The sequence below is a fragment of the Pezoporus occidentalis genome, unplaced genomic scaffold, assembly GCF_034315485.1.
Source record: "Pezoporus occidentalis ecotype Australia unplaced genomic scaffold, CSIRO_AGI_Poc_V1 ctg134, whole genome shotgun sequence".
NCBI lineage: Eukaryota > Metazoa > Chordata > Aves > Psittaciformes > Psittacidae > Pezoporus > Pezoporus occidentalis.
Window position 1 is genome coordinate 1,975,969 of NW_026913146.1, and position 24,219 is coordinate 2,000,187.

General features: G+C 41.0%; 1 protein-coding gene across 2 annotated transcripts; it reads left to right on the top strand.

The window, feature by feature from the left end:
- On the top strand, positions 1 to 23,759 carry SLC38A4 (solute carrier family 38 member 4). 2 transcript variants are annotated; one of them, XM_062609091.1, is made up of 16 exons: positions 1 to 144; positions 3,985 to 4,215; positions 5,119 to 5,209; positions 6,566 to 6,681; positions 9,705 to 9,778; positions 9,910 to 10,002; positions 12,338 to 12,419; positions 12,512 to 12,594; positions 12,691 to 12,749; positions 13,140 to 13,418; positions 13,537 to 13,616; positions 14,709 to 14,809; positions 15,778 to 15,902; positions 18,531 to 18,675; positions 19,654 to 19,751; positions 21,193 to 23,759. In XM_062609091.1, the coding sequence occupies exons 2-16, from the start codon at positions 4,097 to 4,099 to the stop codon at positions 21,292 to 21,294; spliced, it is 1,647 nt and encodes a 548-aa protein (XP_062465075.1). In that variant the 5' UTR covers positions 1 to 144; positions 3,985 to 4,096; the 3' UTR covers positions 21,295 to 23,759. The 2 variants fall into 2 exon arrangements, with proteins under 2 accessions (XP_062465075.1, XP_062465076.1); XM_062609092.1 differs by lacking the exon at positions 1 to 144 and adding an exon at positions 2,464 to 2,562.
- The last annotated feature ends 460 nt before the right edge of the window (positions 23,760 to 24,219 follow it).

The following is a 24,219-nucleotide window of genomic DNA, read 5'->3' on the forward strand; positions in this document are numbered from 1 at the left end:
TTCTTCTCATACACTCCCATTTGTCTTTAAATCACTGTCCAACTGCTCTAGGTTGCACATGAGCAAATTTTTCATTACAGGTGCAATTCCTAAAAGATACAAAACTGCTTAGCAAGCAAGCGGGAGAACCTGCCTGACTCACAGGTAAACCTACAGATTCTTTCTTTACAATGTTTCATCAATTTATTCTAGACACTGGCCAATGGAGCATTAAAAATGTAAATAATTTGTAAATAAAAGCGCAATGCAAAGGATGGGCTCCTTAAGATTTACTGAGATGGCAATTTATGTTGGCAAATATCTTTGACACCTCTCCAGGAAGGGAATTTAGTCTTGTTTCATTGTGGTTTGCATGGCAAATCAAACTTAAGCCATCAGATAAGCAGAGAGAGGTGTTTAAAATTGACCAGGCAATTAAGGAATGGATACTTGTTTCCCTTTGCAGCCCTTGGCTAACTTCTGAGATTTGCTTTTCAAGACTGGTTTAATTTCCTGGTTTAACATTTCTGTAAGAATAATAATTTGTGAGAGTAGGCTTTGTCTTTTGATTGTTTATTGCCCAGTGACAATACTTGCTTCATTTTGAAATAGCTGCATAGACAATTTTATTATAAAGTCACTATCATGAAGACGAAGAGTCTGGAAAAATCTGCTAAACCTGATACCATGACAGAGCTTACAAACCTTGATACTGCAAAACCCATGAAAATGTTTATCATATCTGTGGCCTGCCATTATTTGCCCAATGGTTGACCATTCTCTTAAAGCCCTAACTGCAGACTGGACAGAAATCAGTAACTTTGTGAAATCAGATGCCAAAAAATGCCATCATTTTCTGAATCTTTGCTGAAAATTGTAAATGTTGCAGAACAGTACCTTATACTTGAAAAGAAAAATAGTTTGATAGGGAAAATAACTTCCCTCTAATAACAGGTGAATCTCTTTTCCAACCATTATTTCCATTTTAATGCCACACTTCAAGAAAAATCTTTTCTGTTCAGCCAAATGCTACATGAGGGGACAAAACCATCACCATACCGAAGCCAAGTTTAAGGAATGCTGTGGAGCGAAGAGATTTTTCTTGTGTGTTTAGGCACCAAATTCAGAATTCTGAGGCAGAAAGCGCTAAATCCCATGGAAGATAAAGCAGATAAACTTTGGTGTTTCTCCTCTGATGCCATGTCCTCAGCTTCTGGCAGGGCCCAGATGTGCCTGACCTTGGTGGACGTGTTCGATCACACCATCATTGCCTTGGTGCTTGGCCATCAGCCAGGAGCGGTGGTTCAGCCAGCATGAACCCCTGCAGGGTTCATGCCACCAGTCCTGGCAGTGGGCATGGGCATGGTACAGCATGCAGCTGTAGCCAGCATTTTATTTTAAGCAGAGTCAGCTAGTGCATCCCCTTCTTCTAAATAATATCTTGCAAGCAGAACAGCAAACCAAGAGGTGCAGAGCTACCCCATTTCCTCATCAGGTGAAGGGGTGCCAGCTCTGCCCCTTCTACATTACTTGTGGGGAGCACATGCTACCTGTACATCAGCATCCCCCTGAACCCTTCAGGACTTGCAGTGTTAGGAACCTGGAGATAGGGGTTTCCAACATCTAAGGACCAGTTCCATCAGTTGTAATTACACTTGTTAGTGTTTGCAGGATTCGAATCTAATACCAAGTCTGTTTGATGAGTATCATCTTGCTCACATTCATACTAACAGCTTTCAGCTCATGGTTTGCAGCCCCCTTGAGATCTACCAACCACTCCTTTAAAAGTGACAACTGCAACAAACCAGGTTGTCAGCAGATTTAATTTTGCCACCTTAGGCGTTGCACCTTCGCCAGAAGAGGTTCAGGAATTCATAGGTTTAAAAAAAAATAATAATTAAAAATTACTGCTTTTTGCACTAATTCTGGTCTCTTGAGGTGATGCCCATGAATCAGATTACTTGTGTAAATGTTTGACAGGACAATGTCCAGATGATTCTTATGCTGCAACATGTGTTTCCAGTCAATTTTTGCTCCCCTTTCTAAACTGTGTTTGCTGTGCTGCACACACTTTCCTTCTCAGCCTAATCTTTGTGTAACTCAATTCCTGGCAACTTTTTTGCTTACTTTTCCTCTCTTTCCCAACTCTTTGAAGATCTGTATTTTTTGGACTGCCACTTCTGGAAAAGACATTTCTCTGACAAGCTTTAGGCAGCGTGCGCAGAGGAGATTTTACCCTTTACCAGAGCAGGGCTAAGCGCGGTCAGATTTGTCCGCCTGATTTTTATACCATAGATCAGAAGTGAACACCAGGAATTGGAAGGACTTTTTTTCTCAGACAGGGCAGCACTGCGCTTGAACACGGTTCTGTGAATGAAACCACAGTTGGGAGGGCTCTGTTAGGGGGGTTTATTATTTTTTCATGTCACGGAGTTATTCATATCCCAGGAGGGCAGAACCGCCCCCCCCTCAGCCACTGGAATGCGAGTGCTGGCAGCTCTGCCCTGATGCCCGAGTCACTCATCCCCACACACACACTCCCTGCATGGCAGCAGAAAGGAGTAAACACAGCCGCTCGCTCTGGTAGGAAACCTTCTAATGCACTGTGATATTGCTTTGCCTTTTCGGTTGTCTGGTCTGGGTGAATGTTTTAGCGAGAAGCAAGGAAGCTGCCGTTAATTTCTGGCCCAGGGTCAGCTTTATCCTCCAGGATTGGTATTTAAAGTTTGCATTTGCATGTTAAGCACATGCACTCTAACAGTTTGCCACTATGTTCTTAAGAACAGCATGTGGTCTGAAGCAGAGGACAGGGAAGGTCTGGTCATCGAGGAAGGACTTACACATCCATAAGTGTAAAACCGGAAAAACAGCTGCTAAATAACTGCAAGTTTGGTGTTACAAAGAGACAGACGTAGAAATTACTCATTGCTGTGTGTTCTCATACTGTTATTACTCAGTGCTGGGGTGCGTTTAGCATGTGATACTTACGAAAAATGCAACAGACCCAGCCAGGGTGCCTGATTGCAAGGGAGCAGGTAAAGTCTGCAGTTCTGGTCCCACGTGTGCCAGCAATGTGCTATCTGCTCTGTGTTCACTCCCTTCACCAGCGCGCCCCTTTTTCTCCTCAGCTGTGACATGGAAATACAAAATGCATTAAGGAATATCTTTGGGAAGGGAAAAGTATTTTAAGACTACATCGTTTCTTGCTCAGTGCTTTCCTTGAGTCTGGGAATGAGCAAGTGAATGTAAATGTGTGTCTGCAGATAAGACTGTAACATAAAGCTGCTGAAATCCCAGAGGTGAAGTCCTCTTTGTAACTTTGTTTTGAACAGTTTCCTTTGGTCCATATGGAAATACAGAGTTAGTTGAGCATTTATTCATATGATTTTTAAGAGGCAGGAATTTTTTTAACAAGGTTAGAAATAGTCGGTCTTATATCCATCTGGTAGTCTTTAGTGAGACAGATCTTCTAGTGGTGGGACAAGAGTTAAACAGATACACTGCCAACCAGAAACCGCTGTATCAGAGTTGCACCTCCTAATTATCATAGAAGTGATCATGCAGAGATGTTCATCTCTGTCAGATCCCAGTGAAAGGGATCTTACAACAAACAATTCAAAGCACTGAGCATTTCCTTTAAGAGCATGTAAGTTTTGAAGCAGTGGTAGGGAAACCCTGACAGACCCCCTTCATTTCTAATAGCAAGCAATTCTGTAACACCTTTCCTTAGAAATTCAAGAAATTATTTCCTGCTGGCTTTGTCATTTTGATGGATGCTGGACATCCACTGTGCATCCTTTGGCCCTTGCTCTCTTTACTATTTGAAGGGAGACAGAAGGTCCAAACACTGGCATATAAAGGGATATTATGCTTGCCCGGAATTTTCCCAGTCTGCAATGCTTCCCCTCTAATGCTATTACAAAGATCAAACTCAAACCCAAGGATTCACACTGTTTTATCTAATTTGAGGAAAACTCTAATGATTCTGTTGTGTTTTGTTTGCAGAACAGAGTGTTCCGGCAGTCCCCGCATGGTAGAGAGGACCCACAAGCACACAGCGCGGTGCTGTTTACACTGAAGAGCCAAGTGCGTGTGCTGGAAAGCACTGACCACTCTAATGGATCGCATGGAGCTGCAGAAAGTCAACATCGAACTGGATAATCAGAGCAACAGTGGGGAAAGCCTCGAAGACAACTACACAGAGGTGGCGGGTTCAGAAAAGTCTGCAATTACAAGGTAAGCCTTTAAATGGGAAGGTTCTTCCGTTAGGGCTAGAAAGCAATAATCAAAACACAAGCTTCACTGATGTCATCTGGGACTCAAAACATCTCCTAGGTAATGCATTGAAATTGGTGTGATTGCTTCGGTAGTATTTCCCCTTCAGGATCAATTGTCCCTGCCCTGTGCCCTGGAGGATGTTATGCCAGCACAGCAGAGCCACCATGGGTCCCCCCCTTACTGGCCACCACCTGGAATGACCTCTGCAGGCTCCCAGCTCCAAGAACCTGCCCGTCAGTTTCCAACCACTCCAGCCAAATAATACACGTGTAAATTAATATGATCTCAGGGCAGTGCAACATGAGCACCCCGAGAGGGGGGATTGCTTTCCAGAGCAAGGTATGGAGGGCAGCAGTTAAGTGCTCCCAATGGGACAGCCCATCCTCAGGCATCTCCAGCACAACCCATCATAGCACCAGCACCTGGGTGGCCTGAGGAAGACATCTCAAAACCATCCATCAGCCTCCAGCTCTCAGTTTGCTGACACCTCCCTCATTCCCCCCCCCCCCTTATCTCCAACAGGGCAGTTGCAAGGCACTCTGCTCCTCAGATGTGAAGTTCATGCTCAGCTTTAGCACATTGCTGGCTATAAGGAACTGTTATTTTCCAACATCTGCAATGATGTATAATTTGAAGATTACTGGGTTTAAAACTAAATGCCAAGGCAAGGCAAAGATCTTCTAAACATGTGATTGGACATGAGAACCTTACAGGAGAAAAGAGGTTTTTTTTTCTGAAGGATTTTTAAATATTCATTGCAATGGTCAAAGGGAAGTTTTCACTAATGATAAAAGGCTCTACTTGACCAGAATGTGTGTCATAAGCCTCATCTAATATTTTCTTATTTTCCTTTGTGTTCAGTCCATTTGCTAGTGATGATGCAGAAAGTCAGAAGTTCCTTACAAATGGATATATGGGTAAAAAGAAATTGGAAGAATACAATGAAGAATATGTAAGTTTTATTCATTTTTAAGGGTTACAAAGGGTTACAATTTATTAATTATTAAAATTAAGGGTTACAAAGAGTTACAGTTGCAAAGTAAATCTGAATCTTTTTCCTAGTGTTTCAGTAAACAAAATTACTCTGGAGCTTGATCAGCATTATCTTGGCTTTGGAAGAATAAACACATTTTGTTGTAGTGCAGCAAGCCCTTTCCATAGTCTTGCAAGACTGGATCTTTCCTTCTCAAGTAATCAGAAAAATTCCTCGTATCATGCTTGGACTTCAGTAGCACACATGCCCATGTCATCTTACCCAAGATGTTCAGCCAGGCTTGGTCAGCACCCCTTTTTCTGACAGATTTGGCTCAGGAGAACTTTGTTGCTTGTATATCAGTGTAAGAGCTGGGACTTAGTGCGTGTGTGCTTGTATTGTTTATTTCTAGCATCCACGTAAATGAATCCACATCCAGCTGCATCGCTTTAAAGAAAGGGCATTCGTGTTTGGCTTTGAAATGCTGAACATTACACTCAGCACACCTGCAACTCTTTAGATAACTTCATATGCAATTGGAAGCATAGCACTATTCCTGGGGTGTGCATGTGGGTGCCTTTCTGCTCAGGATTTAACTTTATTCAAAGTTTTCATGCACTTGCTGCAAAGAAAAGCATTATTTTCTTGATCATGTTACAGGTTTCATTCAGATTGATTAAATAAAAGCAAATAATATTACTTCTGATTGCAAGCTAAAATTAAGAGCTATATTCCCCTTTTTTCTTTTCCACTTGGTGGCAGATGTGACTCCCTTACACACCACCCACCCTCTCCTGGTTTTTTGTCCTCTTCCACTCTTCTGCCTCCAGCCTGAGACACACAGTGCTTCCTTCTTTTCTCCCCCAGACACACTTTTATTTTGCCAAAGAAAGAAGCACATACTACTTAGAGAAAAAGTCGATAATCTGATTAATTTTTAAAAGTAATCTGAATTTTTGAAAGAATAAGTAAAATCAATAAATATAATTTAGTAATAATTGGTAAATCTGTTAGGTAGCAGTACATATTATTGTAGAGACTGGCCAGCACTGCCAGTTGTGGCTATGTCACCTCAGTTACTTATCCGGGAAGCAGCTCCCCTCCCCACCAAGACAAAGAGAGTGGGAAGAGCCAAACACATACCAGCACAGCTGGCTTTGGGGGTAAAAGACTCTCCTTATGGTGGCAAGCACCTGCGGACCCGGGAACCTTGACAAAGCTCCACCTCTAAGGATCAAGGGAGCAATACAGGGAAAACCAGCAAAGAGGATAATTAGTCTGCTGTGCTCAGTAAAATGTAAATTAATTGCTATTTTCTGTTCTGGCTCCCAACAGCACCAGGGAAGAACTTCTTTTGGAATGTCCACTTTCAACCTCAGCAATGCCATTATGGGCAGCGGTATCTTAGGGCTCTCCTATGCCATGGCCAACACGGGAATTATCCTTTTCATGTAAGTGCACAGAAAGAAAAGCAAATAGAATATAAGCAGTGAGATAGAGCGAAATATTTTGTGGTTAGGGAGGTACGTTAAGCTTGTTTTGTTAGCTGAAAACTATTGTAAGATCATCTGTAATGAAAACATTTTAGTTGCACCACAAGGAACCGTCCACTGCTGACAGACCTTTAATTTATTTTAGCCCTGTTTTGTATCAGGAACACAACTGTGAATTAATACTGTGCAGTCAAAAACCAGAGGGGAAGAACAGTATACTGGTCCTAAAATAACAGCAGCAATCTTGCTGGTTCAGTACGGGAATTCAACAAGGGAAATAAGTCATCCATAAAGTATATATTTACATCATCTCAACTATCTAATCACTATGTAGAAATGGAAGAAGAATATTTGCTGTAAGTCTGAAATAGCAGCATGCTTTGAATGCAAAGACATTCACAGATTTATCCAGATTTAATGCTACTCCCTCAAGTCTATTTGTACTCAGCGTGCCCAGATGACAGCAATGGTATGTGGCTGACATACAGTATCTATACAAAATGGGTTTTGATGGACAGTAACAGATAGCCATGTGAAGTTTTTTAATCTATGGCTAACCTTGTAAAATGAGACAGACTGTACACAACAAAAATAATAATAAAAAAGATCTTTCTAATAACTGGTTTTATTTTTAAATGAAGCCTTAATTTTAATCCCCTGCGAGTCTGGAATGAAACACGACAGTACTGTATGACAATAGGCCATTGTTTACATTACTGAAATCAAACAAGCCTTTAAAACAGGTCGCATTGCTATCTTTATACGGCTTCTTTCTTCTGGAAATTGTGTAAGTACGACAGCAAGAGCATTTGAAATGCTACATGTAGCTTCCAGTTGCTAAGAAACACCTCCTGTTTTGCCAGCAGAATTTTTAACTGAAAATTAATTGTAGATGCAAATGCTGTCCTGGATAAGTACTTCCCAGCACCTGCACTCAAACGGTTTAGATACACTATTTGCAGATATAAAAATGGAAACTGGTTTTAACATTGACTGCATTACAGTTGAAAATAATGTAGGCTTTGAGCACTTATACTAACAAGTATGGCCACAAATTATCACTGCAAAGAAAACTGTGATACATCAATCCTCACTAGAAAAAAAATTAAAGTAAAATTTACCTTTGTAATATCTTTATTTTTAAGGCTCTCTTCATTCACACAGGTGGCTGAAAAGATTTGTTATGAGCCTAATGACATTAGCTCTGTTGGCAGTGCTAAAGCAGGGAGTAATGCTAAAGGAACCCTATAGAGTATTAAACAGCAAAAGCAAAGGATGTTTCCACCCACAGCTCATTTTCTTTTCTGTCCTACTTCCATACTTTCTGCATGAGAACATTCTCCCTTTCATTAGAGGAAGGAGTTTTATTTAAAAGTATAAAACTGTGTGGGGATATTGTTACCCCCACGGCATGCATCCACTGGCTGGAGGTTCCTCTGTTTTCACTGGGCATGACGTTAGTGTTAGTGGGACAGAAAAATCCCACCTACTAAATGGAAACTGCTGGATGTTAATTCTAATTTAGGTGATGCTGGCTGCATTGTCTAAATTTTTGTAATTTGCTGTTCTCATGTTGCCCAAGTGCGCTCATGTTGGAAGATGTTCTATAGGGTGAAGGCAAAAGGAGGGCTTCTAAAACTCAGAAGCTCTGCAGAAGTTCCCATTACATCCTCCTCTCCAGCAGGGGAGGCTTGCAATAGCATGGAGCACACACCAGAGCACCACTTCTACTGGCTGCCATGATTTAGCAACCAGGATGGCTTTGGTTTACCATACCTCATGTGCCAGGATACAGAGACCATGTCTCCGAATAGCAGCTACGTGGATGCCCATAATCAAAACAGATACTGTCTTGGCAGGATGCAGTGTGACCTCAGATATGATCCCCCCTTATTGCATGAGGCCAGGTCATGAGAGATGATCCTGCTCACAAGAAGTCCATAGTGCTCTCTGTCTCACCTGGAGAAAGAAACTTCTGAGAAAATTGTGATGATCTGGTGGCCATTACCTGGCCCAAGAGCCTACATCTCTTCTTAAACTGAAACTTATTTACAGTCTTGGCTGTCGGCATCTTCCACATCTATACCAAACCACACGTTCAGTGGAGTGGAAAGTCTGGGCACAGCCTCTTGCTGGGCCACACAGTAAGGCACATCTGTATTTCCTAGCTCTGTCATGTTATCATCACATCCCCTTCTACACCAGCACTTGTATAGGCTGATGATGGGATGGTTATGGTAATAGGATATGCTGCCCATGGTGGTGTGCAATGAAAACGTCATAAAAAAGCTACATTTTTCACCAGAGGCACTAGAGACAGAGAGCTGAAATCACAGAGGACGCAAGTGGTGTGTGGAAGGAACATGGCAGTAAGCAGATTTAACAAATTCAGGCACAAGTACCTTCAAGCAGAGTAGTCCAGAAGAGTATCCTGCAAGTGCTCCAAAAGCAGGTTTCCCAGGGTCATGCCATGCTTTAGTGTTATGCAAGATTTCTAATGCACTTCACATAGCAAGCATCTCAAGCTAAACTCCACAACTTCACAATGACAGGGCAAAAGTCTAAAGCAGTGACTAGCCAGGGAGTGGCAATGAAGTTGTCACAGTCATAGTTTGGGCTGGGCTTTTTTGATAGCTCTGAGTAAGGATAGAGATTAAAATCAGTGAGCAAGTAAAAGACCAGACCTCACTCTTGCATAGAAATCTGTTTACTTTAGTAGGGTTCTGCTAAGATTCTCTCATATCACAGAATTGGCACTTACCTGGATTTAAACAAGCCTTGTGGGACTTTTGGCATGTATAAGGTGCAACTGCACTCACAAGCTACAGTTACCACTTTGCACTGCACTGCCAGTTCAAAGCATAAACTTGCTAAAAACTATTTACACATTGAACTTCATAAGAATGAGCAAGCGTATGTTCAAATGAACTGAGTGTCTCTGATGTCCTGCTTGGGATTCTGATTTCTGCTTTGTCTTGCAGAGTTTTGCTGCTCAGCGTAGCCATACTGTCGCTCTACTCGGTCCACCTCTTGCTGAAGATATCGAAAGAAGGAGGTACGAGGATCAGTCTGGGACTAACAGTCCCTGATGCATGCATGCATTTTACTCTGGAATGCAATTTGTCAAGTGCATCCAATTCAGTGGTCCATGTTTCTTTTTTGTTTTGTTTTGGGTTTTTTTTTCAGAATCACTAATATATGAAAAACTGGGAGAAAAGGCATTTGGCTGGCCTGGGAAGTGTGGTGTTTTCATTTCAGTTACAATGCAGAACATCGGAGGTAAGGGGCAAAAGTCTTCTAACTTTTAACACAAGTTCTTCCTCTCCTCTGTTTAGCTAAATGGCATCAGAGATGAGTCAGTTACAGTACACACTATTTTGTAATAAGTAAGGACAAAAAGAATTCATCTTCATTGTTTCAGCTACCTGATGCTTCAGTGTCTGGTGAAGGCTAGCTGCCTACAATCTCTCCATGACCAGTGAAGACTTAAATGGCTTGGCTGACTGTCTTCAAGGAGCTGGCCATTTCTCTTTATTGATTACAGTTCAGACTAGCCATCATCTGCTTCAACTTAGAAAAGATTAAACCTACCTAAAAGAAACAGCACATGGTTCTGTCTCCTCCATACAAGAAAGCTTCTTGAGTAGTTTATTTTCCAGCTAAATTTTGTCTCTGAAATGATAGTTGGGATGTGATCTAAGATGCTGAGTGTTTAAGAGTGACTGTTGAAAGTATTCATCGAAAAAGATGCTCCCTGTGAAATATCTATCAAAAAACCTCCACCCTCTCAGAACCAGAGGCTGTTTACTTACCAATGTAAGCAGTAGGGGTAGGACTGTGCATTCATGCAACAAGACCTAATTCCTTTTAATATTTCCTTTTCTTTTAAGAAGCCTTTTAGGAGGCTGTGGAACACCACATCTGAAATATGAATATTTTCAGATATGAACACGTATCTGAAAGCTCGGTGAAGTCTGTAATTTTTTTTCTAGATTTCTTAAGGAGAAGTAGTTGAAATACAAATTAAATGCATCATTGGTCAATTAAATGTATGTAGATTTTCTTGTGATCTTTCTCTTGGAATGTAGTATGTTCCAATATCCATCACCAGAACATTACTGTTCTTTTAGAGCAACTTTGCTACCCAGACAGAAGTGGTTCTCATGTCTCTATTGCAAGAGACTTTTTAATTTTGTCCATCCTGTTCTATGATCTTTCTAATATCTAATGTGGTTCAGGAAGGAAAGAAATATGCTTCGTTGTTAGAGAGGAAAAGCTGCTCCTCTAGTTCTCTTGTCTAGACTGCTTCATAGAGAGAATGTTTGTCAAAGACTTCTCTGTGGTGAACATAAAGTAACTGCAGAAAGCATGCTTTCTGGCAGAATATTTATATGAGTTGTATAAAAGTCCACCTTTCCATTAGGACTCTCAACAACTAGTTGAGTTTTTGAATATATACAGTATTGGAAGGGAGAAGCTGAAAATACAAAGGATAAAGAATAAGGTAGATGAAGAAAACTAGAGGCAGTAACAACTGAAGCTACTACAGAACGTGGATGAACAGTGTCCATTGGAAAAACATTGCAACAGAAAAGGAAAAAGAAAAGTTGAGCGTAAATTTCATAAGAACAGTGATTTGAGCACGTTGTTAATTCAGTAATAACTGTATTATATTGTAATAATGAATGTTAGATGTCCTTCAGGACATTCTCATGACCTTGTTGGAAGCTGACCTAATAGAGAGCAGCTCAGCTGAGAAGGACCTGGGAGTATTGGTAGATGACAAGTTGAATATGCAGTGTGCCTTTGCAGGCAAGAGGGCCAATAGCATCCTGGGGTGCATTGGAAGGAATGTGGCCAGCAGGTCGACGTAGGTGATCCTCCCCCTGTAGTCAACCCTGTGAGGCCATGTCTGGAGTACTGTGTCCAGTTCTGAGCTCCTCAGTACAAGAAAGACAAGGAGCCACTGGAAAAGGTCCAGCAGAGGGCCACAGGGATGATCAGGGGTCTGGAGCATCTCTGTTATGAGGACAGATTGCAGGAGATGAGCCTATTTAGACTACAGAAGATTGAGAGGGGATCTCATTAATGCATTTCAAAATCTCAAAGGCGGGTGCCAGAGAGGATGGTGCCAGGCTTTTTTCAGGGGTGCCCAGCAACAGGACGAGGAACAGTGGCCGTAAACTGAAACACAAGAAGTTTCACTTTAACATAAAGAAGAACTTCTTTACGTTGTGGGTGGCAGAGCACTGGAACAGGTTGCCCAGGGAGGTCATGGAGTCTCCCTCTCTGGAGGCATTCTCTGGAGGCATTCAAAACTCATCTGGGCATGTTCCTGTGTAATGTTCTGTAGGTGAACCTGCCACTGGGGTTGGAATAGATGAACTCCAGAGATCCCTTCCAACCCTAAAGATTCTGTGATAACAATATCAAGGGAATATACCATCTATTTAATCTCACTGTTATTCGAACAAAACTCATTTCTCTATTTCAATAAATCCTGATTTCCCAAAATAATATATTTTTCGTGCAGCATTAATATTTTCTTGAAACAAATTATTTTTGTTGGAACTACACTGTTTTCTCTGAAGGTTTTTGTTTGTTTTTTTTTCAGCAATGTCAAGTTACCTCTTTATTATTAAATATGAACTTCCTGAAGTGATCAGAGCATTTATGAAACTCGAGGAGAGTTCTGGGTAGGTACCTTTGCCCAACCTGAGCCTCAGATGAAAGTTTTTCACTTTGCTGTCGGTGGGAATGATTGCTATTTTTTATTCCTCCTCTTTAGAGAATGGTACTTAAACGGGAACTACCTCGTCATACTAGTAACAGTTGCAGTTATTCTTCCCCTCTCCCTTCTAAAGAGTTTAGGTAAGCTTAATGCCCCACTTAACCTCATTTGTTGTTTCTGTTAGAATTGTGAGTTTATATGTAGCTGAACTGGTTTTTGTTTTTCTTGCTGCACAGGTTATCTTGGTTATACGAGTGGGTTTTCGCTGACCTGTATGGTTTTCTTTGTCAGTGTGGTAGGTAGCTGTTTGGGTATTGTCTCTAAGCAAATACAGAGCCTGTAAACTGCAACGCTGTTCTATTTCTTACCACGACAATTTAATGCGAATGTTAGAATAGCACCTGCAAGTGAATGAAATCAACCAGCCTTTTGCTGAAAAAGGCCAGAATAAAAAAGTTCAGGCTAAAAAACAACACTTGAAAATAAAAAATAAAGCAGGCCAACAGCAGAGGCAGAGTAACAACAAATACTTGTAGGCAAAGCAGAAGTAGTAGCACTTGGTTTCTTGCTCCCTCCCTTTCAACTACCTCTTCTGTGTGCCTCTTTATATTTCTCTTGGCATACCCTGGATCTAAGTGTAATATTTCATGGTACCACTCTTCTGATATTGTCTACTGTTTCGTAGGTAATCTTCAAGAAATCCCAAATACCTTGTCCTCTCCCCATCATGGACCATGGGCTTGGAAACTGGACTGCCAACAACAACACAGTGCCAGCACACCTGATCATGTTACCAAATGAGTCTTTCAGTTCTGGTGTGAATTTCATGATGGACAACACTGCTGGGCACTTGCCGGGCCTTGAGGAGCCAAAAGATACCTCTCCCAGAAGTGGTGTGGAATATGAAGCACACAGCGACAGTAGTGATATGTGCCAGCCAAAATACTTTGTGTTCAACTCACGGGTAAGGGACATTCTGTAGAATTTGTTTCTACCCATTCGTGCCACAGCTAAACTGTTGCAAGCCAAAAGTCAGAGGTACAGCAGTGACCATTCTTACTAATGGAAGCTTTATTTTACAGACTGCCTATGCAATACCCATCCTGGCATTTGCATTCGTATGCCACCCTGAGGTGCTACCAATATACAGTGAACTGAAAGAGTAAGGTTCTTAAATTTTGTCCCGTACTTCCAGTTAACCAGTTAACCAGTTAGCCAGAGATCACTACATGTTCTGCCTTGATTGCTGGTGTGTAGACACCCATCCGTTAATGATTTATTGCTTTCCATAGTGAGCAGATACTGGCTTTGCTTTGACTTAATAGATATTGGTGACAAAGGAGCACTGTTCAGATAGCTGCATTAATCAATATTTACTTAGGAAAGGGGGAATGTGGACAGACCTTCGAATGATGTGAAATATACTGGGGAACTTGGTTGCACTGAAACTGATAATTCTGTTTTCTAATAATACCTTAATAAACTCTGTGTCTGGGTCAGCTGCTGCTTACCCTTGAGGTTTCTTGGGATGCCAAAGTTTTGGGTGTCTTAGTCTCTTCACCCAGCCTATTTTCCTTATCAAATACACTCACTTAAATCAGCACACAGTTGACAGCTGGGAAGGGCTAAAAATTGCATTTGTTCAACAGCAAAAAATGACATTATAGGAGGTTGTGCTGCAAAACTCAATTACCTCCTATTTCAGCAGGTTTAACCTCAGAAGAAATAAAAATTCTCTGATTACTTGGGAACATGCTTCCAGGTCCTATAAGCTGAAGATTTTCTTATACCAATTCTTTAACCAAAGGATTTCTAAACAAAGGATTTGCCCTGCAAGAGTTTCCTGAACCTGCAGAACAGCCCTATGTAGATATAAGGGTATGCTCATATAGAGCTGACTGAAAACTCTTGTCTATTATTATCCCCAGCCCTGTAATTTTAGCCACTCTGGTTTTTATTTTAGATACACCATTTGAGATTGATTGTATATAGATAATGATATACAAAATAATGTGGCATATTTATATGTTGTCACTAAGTAAGCAGTACAAATGGAGTTTCAACACGCTTTCATAAGTCTGTGCAGTTCTGCAGAGCTGCAAAGCTTCAAGAGCTCTGTATAATCAATGTAGTTGCTATGAACTTACTAGCCAATGAAAGGATGTCTCTAAAGCTATGACTCTTCTGAGTACTTTTTGTACAAATAGAGGCTTTCTAAGACTAGCACTGTTACCCTCTTTCTCTCCTACTTCAGTCGCTCCCGAAGACGGATGCAGAATGTCTCAAATATCTCCATCACTGGCATGCTTATCATGTACCTTCTGGCTGCACTCTTTGGATACCTTACCTTCTATGGTAGGTCAAAGCCTTTGCAGAATTTTCACTCTCATTTTAAAGCAGGCAAGATGGTTCTACCACACTGAGGCTCAAGTTTTCATGTATTACACCTGGGCTGGAATCCAGGTGTAAGCATTATTCAAATATAATACACTGTGTATCCTAATGAATAAGCGGTGGGACTTACCCACCTATCAGACCGCAAGCTCCTCATCCATGAGAAACTCAGAGGCACTTACTAGGGGCACCAGTTTTGTATCTCTTGGTTTTGTGAACTCAGGCAACAAGCTGCTGTAAACTTGGCTTCTGGTAAAGGCCAAGAGTGACCATACTAAAAATACTCTATTGCTCAACAGTTTTACATAACACTATTAAGGGCTGCCCACCCTGGCTTTGACGCCACTAATTCAGCTTCACCTATGCCGACAAACAGGTGCAAATCATTCTAGTGTAAAAAAAATCTGGATAAGCTAGATTAACCGGTAGGTAAACAGAGTGGGCTGTATTATCCCACTGTTTTATTCACTCACAACTTCTTTTTACCTCTTTAGCTCCTCTGTTGCAGCAAAGAAGTGAATGACACTGCACAAACTGCTCTCTATCACTGGGGCAAGAGGGCCCTGTCTGAGAGCTGGGACACAGCAGTGGAGTTTGAAGGGAGGTGTTCCCAGTTCACTGGGTTGTTTCCTATTTCATATCAGAGCAATTATTTCTACCTCAGGTTCCACACCCACTTTATGACTTTGAGAAAGTTATTCGAGATACTGGAGTACAAAGCATCACCTCAGAACATCACTCTCACCATCTCTGAATGATGGACTTGTATCTTGTGCTGGGAAAATTCCTCTTTCATGTCTAGCTCATAAGGTGTCTTATGAGAGCAGCTTGGCCAAAGCTAACCTTATCATCTGGCTGCAGTATAAGAATCCCTTTGTATGTGCAATATTGCTCAAGTGATTTGACTTCTTTCTGTTTCCTTTTTGTAGGAGAAGTTGAAGATGAACTGCTTCATACATACACCAAAGTGTACACCTTTGATGCGCTCTTGCTGTCAGTTCGCTTGGCAGTGCTGGTGGCTGTAACCCTGACAGTGCCCCTTGTCCTTTTCCCTGTAAGTAACGGAGCTGCTGAAGCTGAAATCAGGGCTAATCTGTGTACACTGACTGTATGTACTCAGCATGGTCAGACTTTAACATTGAAGAAAACTATACCTGAATTTATATTTTGAAGGGCGTTTTCTCTTACGTAGTTTGACAAGGGCAAGGACCTTAAGTACTTAGGGTTACAGACTTTGAAAGACTGAAATAAATCAGTCTTTATCAATAAATCAGCAATAAATCAGAAACAACTGCCCTGGCTCGCTCTCTCTGTACTATACTTATTAAAGCAGTAGGGTAAGTAGTGGAGACTTGGGGGTATACTTACAAGATTTCCTAATTTCCTACAAGACATAGGCACCTACTATAGCATTCAAACTCAAGACAGCCACACGCAGTTCAGGCCATGTGCTATGCTGCACTGCCAGACCTGGCTGCCAAGGCAGAGAGGCAGAGGCCGTGTGGGCATCTTACATACTTGAGTCTATGGAAAGGGGAGGAAACTAAGTACTGGAAACACAGGCAGTAGAGACTCAGCCACGTAATCAGGTGCCTGTGCAATGTTTGGAGCTTCTAGGTTCTGTTCATGGAGAAAAACACAGTATCAACAGCAGCAGAGAGAGAAAGACACAGCTACACAAAGTGCTCTGCAGAGGACTGACAGTGCTCAAGGATCAATCCTCACCTGAAGAGCAGCCCTCCAGGCTCCTGAATGTACAGGACTGTCTCTCATGCCTTCCCTAAGCTGCTAAGCAGCAAGGGAAAAAAATAGTTGGTCCAGGTCATTAAGTTTTGGGAGGCTGGTGTGCCATTTGTGTGGCACGTACAAGCCCAGCATCATGCTGCCGGTGGACTCCCAGCAATCTGCGTCACACTGTAGCATTGCTATCTGATGAGAGCAGTAACCCTGGGTCCTGTTGCTACGTTGTCCTGGATGCAAACATGAGCTCTGCGTAGGTACTGTTTCCAGGCTTACTGGCAAATACCTAAGAGCAGCGATCACCATTCAAGGTTGTCTACAAAACAAAAGCCAGAAGTTCAGGTATATAACACCCATTGTGATCAGTCCATCTAGTTTAGAGTGCTGTGGTGTTCTGCTTTAAATGTGTGTTTAAACCAGTGTGTAGATTCTTAGTCTTAACTAACTGACCACTCTTTATTGGAAAACAATCTAAGGGCATTGCAAAAGCCTCTGTCAGATGTAGCATTTTGCATTTTTTGCTTTCTGTATAATCATATTTATGTCTGAATCAACCAAGTGTGCAAAGGCTTTGCAGTTTCACACCACAATACTAATCACTCTGTTAAAAGAACTCCCCAAGAAAATACCATTTACTTGTAAACCAGCATACAATTTTATACGGCCTATTGGGACAGCCAGCTTAATAGATCTAATTATTTCATTACTCCAAATAAGCAGTATAGTTGTATCTACTACCTATGAACCCTATAACTACCACACTTGTATTTTCCTAAAGTAGTCACAGTTTATTATTTAAAAAAAAAAAACATTGCACCATTAAAAAAAAAATATTCAATATAAATCTATGTACCATTAGTCACAGTAAACTTCAGTTTGATAACTTCATTTTAAGGACTATATCACAGCAGGAATAATGCACAAGACAGTGAGAATAAGTGAACAGGAATGCAAGCAGCAGTTCTTTGCTAGAACAAAGCTATTTTACACCAACTCAGAGGCTGGACAAAATTTTTGCAGCCTGCCTCCCTCTTCCTAATATTGGCTCACATCAAGCTGCAAAAATATAAACTGCAAAATTCATGTTGTGTTTTCAAACGATGGCTCCATTTGACAGAACCACAATTGACTCACCAAGCTCAGCCAGAAACAGTTGTCTGTTGTTTTGAAACAACCAAACAGAAGAGAGGTTTCAGCTTTTTTCAGTGTAAAATCATTTTTGTTCAACTTCTACATTTCAGATCTTTTAAGTTAATCACGGTACTTCAGAGTAACACTATCTCCAGCCACCAAAGGGATTTGCTTATGACCTTTTTCCTACTTACCATCTTCGCTGATGAGAAAGCATAAAAACTTTCTGTGTGAGAAAGTCAACAGAGCAAAAAGGATCCTCTTCAATAGCTTTTAGGATTACAATTTCCAAGCAGCATTGAAAAATATGTTTTTATTTTGAGAGATGAGATATATTTGCATATATTTAACAAAAGTAAAACAGCAGCTCGTTCTTTCCTCACAAAAATAAATGACAGCACTCCTATGGGATTTTCAGAGGGATCGGGTTTAAGAATACAGCAACTCATATTTCACCCATGCACTTTTTCCCTACTGATTTGTATTCACAGAAAGGGGTTTCTTGGTTGTTTTTTTTTTCGCTGATATTAGCATCTTTCGGTTGAACAGATTTCATGTCCCTGATTTTACACCCTATTTACTTGACTTTCTCCTACACTGTAAATATTTGAGTTTCTGCATTAAACTGTGAATCCAGTTCTCAAAAACCTACATCAGAGTGAGGTTACATTAGGGGATCAAAGACTGAAAACACATTTCTTCAGTCAGAATTTCTCACAGGAAAAGTATCTATCGACAGATCACTTAAACAATTGAAAAACAATGATAAAATAATTGCTGATTAACTTCCCCCACTGCTTTTCCTTTACAGATCCGTTCATCCCTCAGTGAACTGCTGTTTCCTAAAAGGCCGTTCAGCTGGATAAGACATTTCCTGACTGCAGCAGTAATTCTTGCTTTTAATAACCTGCTTGTAATTTTTGTCCCAACGATTAAAGACATCTTTGGATTTATTGGTAGGTTTCATAAATACTTTTGTTCACTCTGCTAATCCTGTCCACAACATATTTACATTCATGGGCTGAATGACAGTCTCAGTTTGGGTCTTACAGTAGAATAATATAAAGACAGATTAAAGTAAGGAAAAACAAGACAAAAAATCCTAAATAGCTGAGACAAAGCTAAACACTACCTAATATTGTTGCAACCTTGCATAAGCCAATAGGAATAAGGAATCCAATAATCTCAGTTCTCATTTTTAACAAAAAAAAAAACCATGGGGGCATATGGAGGAGTGGGAAATCTGCTCTGGTTTTCGAGCATCTATAGCCTGGACAAAATCCATTGACTGCCAAACTGTGCTGTTAGAAAAAGGAGAACTGTAACACATTTATTTTAACTTTCACAGTTTTCTCCCTACTTCTTCTTTTTGGACAGTTTTGGCCTCTGACCAAAGAGGTCCATGAAGAGTCTCCATGCTTTGAGATGCCTGAGGACTTGGGGATGCCGATGCCCTTGAGAAAGGCACCTCCATGGGGTTTCTGCATATTTTATACTCCACTCAGGCAACCACTTTGCTCCTCGCTGATGTTTACACCAGGGCCACATTGCTGGGCTCTGCTGCGAGGAGAGCAGCAGCCACTTACAGGGCACAGGTCATCCACCTTCTTTTTGACACCTGCTTTCCAGTGCCATCGTGCTCTTGGATTGTCTGTTTGTCCTCACTTCACCAGCTCACATGCAGACGTCCATAACACAGGCAGCCACACTGGTTTCAACAAATCCTCTCAGTAATAAGTGCCTCTTTGGGCACCAAGCACTCAAATAAGTATATGGAGACCTACAGCTCTCCATGAATGCTGTCTATAGAGAGAGCCCTTTGTGTGCAGCTGGTCTTGGAAGAGCAGCTGCCTCCCCACACACTCTCTTTTGCAGGTGTACTATGTTGGTTACGTGTTAGATGACACAATGCTCAGCTCTGCTTTCTCTTACAGGTGCCTCTTCTGCTACGTTGCTGATTTTCATCCTCCCTGCTGCCTTCTATTTGCGGCTTGTTGAGAAAGAGCCCCTGAGGTCTCCCCAGAAAATCGGGGTAAGGGAGCTGGCAGCAACTGCAAAAGGAAGGATGGGAGGGTGTGTGCTTTCCACAGGTCACACATACTCAGACTGCAATATCTGGCAGTTGCTCGTAAATGGTAGTACCTTGCTCAAGATATAGGTCAGGCAGTGTGATCCACCTTGGCGTGGAGAGCCAGGCTTTACAAGCCAAAGCCTCTGGTGCCCTACTGCTACTGACACACAACAGTAAGTGTCTATGTTAAAGTGTTCCTTAAATCGCTAGTAAAAGGCATTTTTTTAATCCAGTCTAAGGTCTAGCCAACACCTCCTTTGCTTAAACAACATCAAGACACTGTATAAGGAGCTGCTGGTTCATGCTGTAAGGCCAGCTGTAGATTAACAGGAATATTTGAGGTCAAGGTTAAGAAGGAAGTTTTACTGCAGAGATAATTAAGCGATACTGAGTGCTCCACTGAGACAGATCCATATACCTACAGGAGACATACATGATGATTTATCATTTATACACAGTGTGTGTTTATACATCATGCTGGTCTGCCGCAGCAGTACCTTTCATCCTGAACATCAATAGGTATCTGCACATTTAACAATATCACCAAGGAGATGTCCTTTGAAAACTTAATCAGAAAATTGATGAAATATATATGCAGGTACATAATGTAAACAAACTTACACATATGCATCTATCTACATGCTCCATGCAAAAGCATGGAGGTTCAACCGATACACACTGCAAGTATAAAAAAAATGGTTGTCAGCATGAAATTATTCCTGATGATTACTTTTGGAGCTGTCATCAGAGGCAGACTGAATATCTGCTCACGTCTCTCTTCATTTTTCATGTTGCTCTGTGCTAGGCACATCTATAATTTCACACCGTGCGTTGAGATCACATAAAATATTCATCTTTGTGTTGTGAGGCAGAATATTGTTGAGTGTGAACAGATTATGGTGAAATAAAGCCCTGCTATAGCAAAGGGTGACTATAAACATCTGAATCACTTGCATATATACAGAAATGCCTTCAGAGAGGAGAGTTAGGCTTACCAGTTTGTCATATAGGGGTGAAAAGGATTACCTCTGAAGCTGATGAAAAGGATTAACTCTGAAGCTGTTCTTGATATCAGAGACAATGATCATTCATTGGAAATTGGTCAGCTTTTAAACAAAAAAAACCCCTGTTCCTGTGTTATATTTTGTATTATTGTTAATAGTAACAAAGTGGGGCTTTTTCAGATCTGGTCTTGTAAAGCCTGGCTCTCTTGGACTGAAATTTGCACAAGAGTAACTTTGATTCACATAGCCCTGTATGACACTATTTGGGCTTCAGTCACAGAGAATGACCTAAACCCAGGCCCCGGGTGTTACAAAACGCAGTTCCAGTGGTACAGTCTGTGAACTACAGTCTGCTCAGTCACTTGCTTTATTAATAAAATGTTATTTTCTAATTGCAGGCTCTAATTTTTCTCATAGTTGGCGTAATCTTCATGATTGTGAGTATGACTCTTATTGTAATGGACTGGATTTACAATCCCCCAAGTTCCAGACATCACTAACCTGTGGAGACAACTGAGTGCTTTTTATACAATAAATATTTGCATTGTGTGCTCCAAAGGACACTTAAATGGAACTGTTATTCCTAGCTAGTAACTGCAGTATTTTGAAGACAGATTCTGGTAAGGTCACTAGAACCCAATGGAGTCCATGTCCTCCTTTTCACTAACGATCATTATTTATGCATTAGGAACCTGAACTTAACATTTCTGGCCAAGTGAAATGAAATGTGTGGTGTGGATGCTTTCTGTTTTCAAAACCAAAATAACTGTGTACATAGTCCTCAAAAATAGCTTGGTGTCACTCTTTCCAAACTCCCCCATCATGCTAAAAGCCACAGTTCCTTTAACCCTGGAAAGGCAACGGCCAGAAAACCAGCTAGAGCCTAGTGCTCTATCTGAAGCTCAGGAGTGGCTGCCCAGGTCCAAGAGAAAAAGTATGGTTTCTGTAGGGGATCTGAAAGGTAACTTCTCCATACCAACCCATGTATCAGAATGGTGATGGCTTTGACAAGCCAGTAGACAAAGCTGAGCATCAGATTTGTCGCCCAAATTTGTCACCCTTAGCAGGTGATGGCTGTCGTACAGAATAAAGCTTTCTGGAACAGACTCTGTGCTGGGATGTGTGCTTGAAGTACCCTTGAGCATTCATGTTTTGTTGTTAAAGATGCTTGTGATGGAAACATCAGGCATTTCTGCTGTGGGGTTTTTGGTTTCCTTTACTTTTTTAATTCTTGTGTGAGCTTGCGTCACTGAACAAGTTGTATCCATAGAAACTTGTCTTCCACTCTCATGGGAATTTAAGGAGACCACAAGGTGTGGCGAAGCACCCTGTCCAGTATTGTTCACTACTTGTGTATTTGGTAAATGTTCAGTGCAGGAAACTGTAATTTGCTATCTATAAAAAATATATGTATTTATGTACATATTTTTTTTGTTTTCCTCTAGTTATAAAAATGTTAACCTGTGGTGAATGATTTTTGGAAATTTTTTTATGTGTCACTTTCTTTTCACAGCCACACACAATATTGTTTTGAAAAAAACATATTGGTTTGGTGGGTTTGTAAAAGCTTCTTTTTTATTCTGCAGTGTTTGAAATATAACTGTAGCAAGACCTGTTACCAGCATAAAACAGATGCAGATGTTTATTACTTATGTTACAATAATTTGCAAAATGTTTTCCTGTTGAGAATTTTTAATACTTGGCCTCAAAGTTCTGTATTGCCATTGTACACCATAAATTTGGGTAACTTGCTCGGCTGTTGTACCTTAGCTTGTCTATGCATATGCTAGCATACATAAAACTAAGGTATCCAAAGGAAAATACATTACTGACAATCTCAAGTGTATCGTGCTATGCATCTGTGCAAGAAAGATAAAAAAAGGTGAAATTCTGTGTTAAATGGGTGCTTAATTAACACTTAGTGCCCTCCAGACTGTGATTCTGGCTCTGCTGTGGGGTACCTACATATGCTCTCTGTACACACCAAGGAAAAACAGTCAGAGAAGTCACAGTAATTCCATCACAGAGGGAACGTGTGGGAAGGTGCGACTGCTGGTTTTAACACACTTGCACAAATCCAGGCTGGTGTAATTGGAGCTTGCATTTTCCAACTTAGAAATCCGTGGAGCACACCCCCGCGAACTCGGGAAACCATAAAGCACACAAAATTTGTCTCTGCTCACTCCTGTGTGCGTGTGCATGTGTATGAACGCACGTGTGTGTAACTGTGCGCATACGTTCAGGTGAATTGGAAAAGCATATCAAACATATATTCCAAGCCAACTGCCATCTTTCTGAGCAGTATTTTATGCTCACCTGAGTACTGTATGCTTAATATACTGGGGCACACTTCCTCATAAATGTTTTGCATTTATAAAAGGAAATGGTGCTAATAATCTTTTGCTCTGTTCTAAGCAGACTAATACAAAATATTCTGCATTCTTGCTGAAGAGACCTTTAGCATGGTCTAGAGTTAATAGTAACACACCCACACGTCTCTTTTCCTGTTACCATTACTGAGAGTTACATGTAGGGAAGAACTGAATGGTAACTGCATCTTTGGTCCGGATCAAAAGCACATACAGTGATTACAGCTCCATGTAGAGACTTAGGAGTTTGTGTAGCCCACCTAAAACACACATAACCTTAAGAAAAGTAACAGAAAAACTATGGAACAATGACATAACTTACTGCTTTTTTAAGGCACAAAACTGTTGGTGTCCAAACCAGATGTACAGAGTCTGTAAAATGTCAGTTTTTCAAGTTAAAATATGTTGGTCATAGTGATATGCAGCTGCTGTTCACACTGGGGAGTAAGGGTAGTATTGCACACTAACTTATTAGCACTGCTGGGAATGGTGGATGTTGGAGTTTCTTGTTCATTTTGTAATGTTAACAATAGGCCTTGTGAGCATTTTTATTACAAAATCATCCATGGATGTATAATAAATGAATTTTTCAGAGCGTGTAGATCTTTTTTTTCTTCTGTTTTAGGCTAGCAGGAGAAGGTTTATTTTTATTTTCTTTTAATCAAGCAGAGTCAAAAAGCCAGAAAGTCAAAAATGCAGCCTTAACATGAGCATCACTGAAACTGAGTTCCCTCTAAAGAGAGAAATTTGTGTATCCACCTATCTCCACAGGAGCAGGATGGCAGCCCCTTCATATAATAACCCTTTTACATACCCTGTTTTGTACCTATTCACGGAGCAGCATAGACATCAACGTGTAGAGAGTGGCTAGTATTAAAAGTGGGGTTATCTGCAAGACACTGAATGCCTCATTCTTTGGAGCGTGGGATTAGCTGGGATACACAGTATAGCAGCTAAGTATAGTCACTATTAGGAGTGCACACCAGATGGTACTGCTCTGTATAAATACTTCCTATCATTGCAGCTGTAGGTTTTCCTGCTGTTACATATTTGTCT

What these genes read in the sequence shown, in the direction of transcription:
- SLC38A4 (XM_062609091.1), top strand. Translation starts at nt 4,097, where the DNA reads ATGGATCGCATGGAGCTGCAGAAAGTCAACATCGAACTGGATAATCAG. An exon ending in ACTTTGTGTTCAACTCACGG is followed by an intron (nt 13,419 to 13,536) that starts GTAAGGGACATT and finishes TTTATTTTACAG; the next exon opens with ACTGCCTATGCAATACCCAT. An exon ending in TGCCCCTTGTCCTTTTCCCT is followed by an intron (nt 15,903 to 18,530) that starts GTAAGTAACGGA and finishes TTTCCTTTACAG; the next exon opens with ATCCGTTCATCCCTCAGTGA.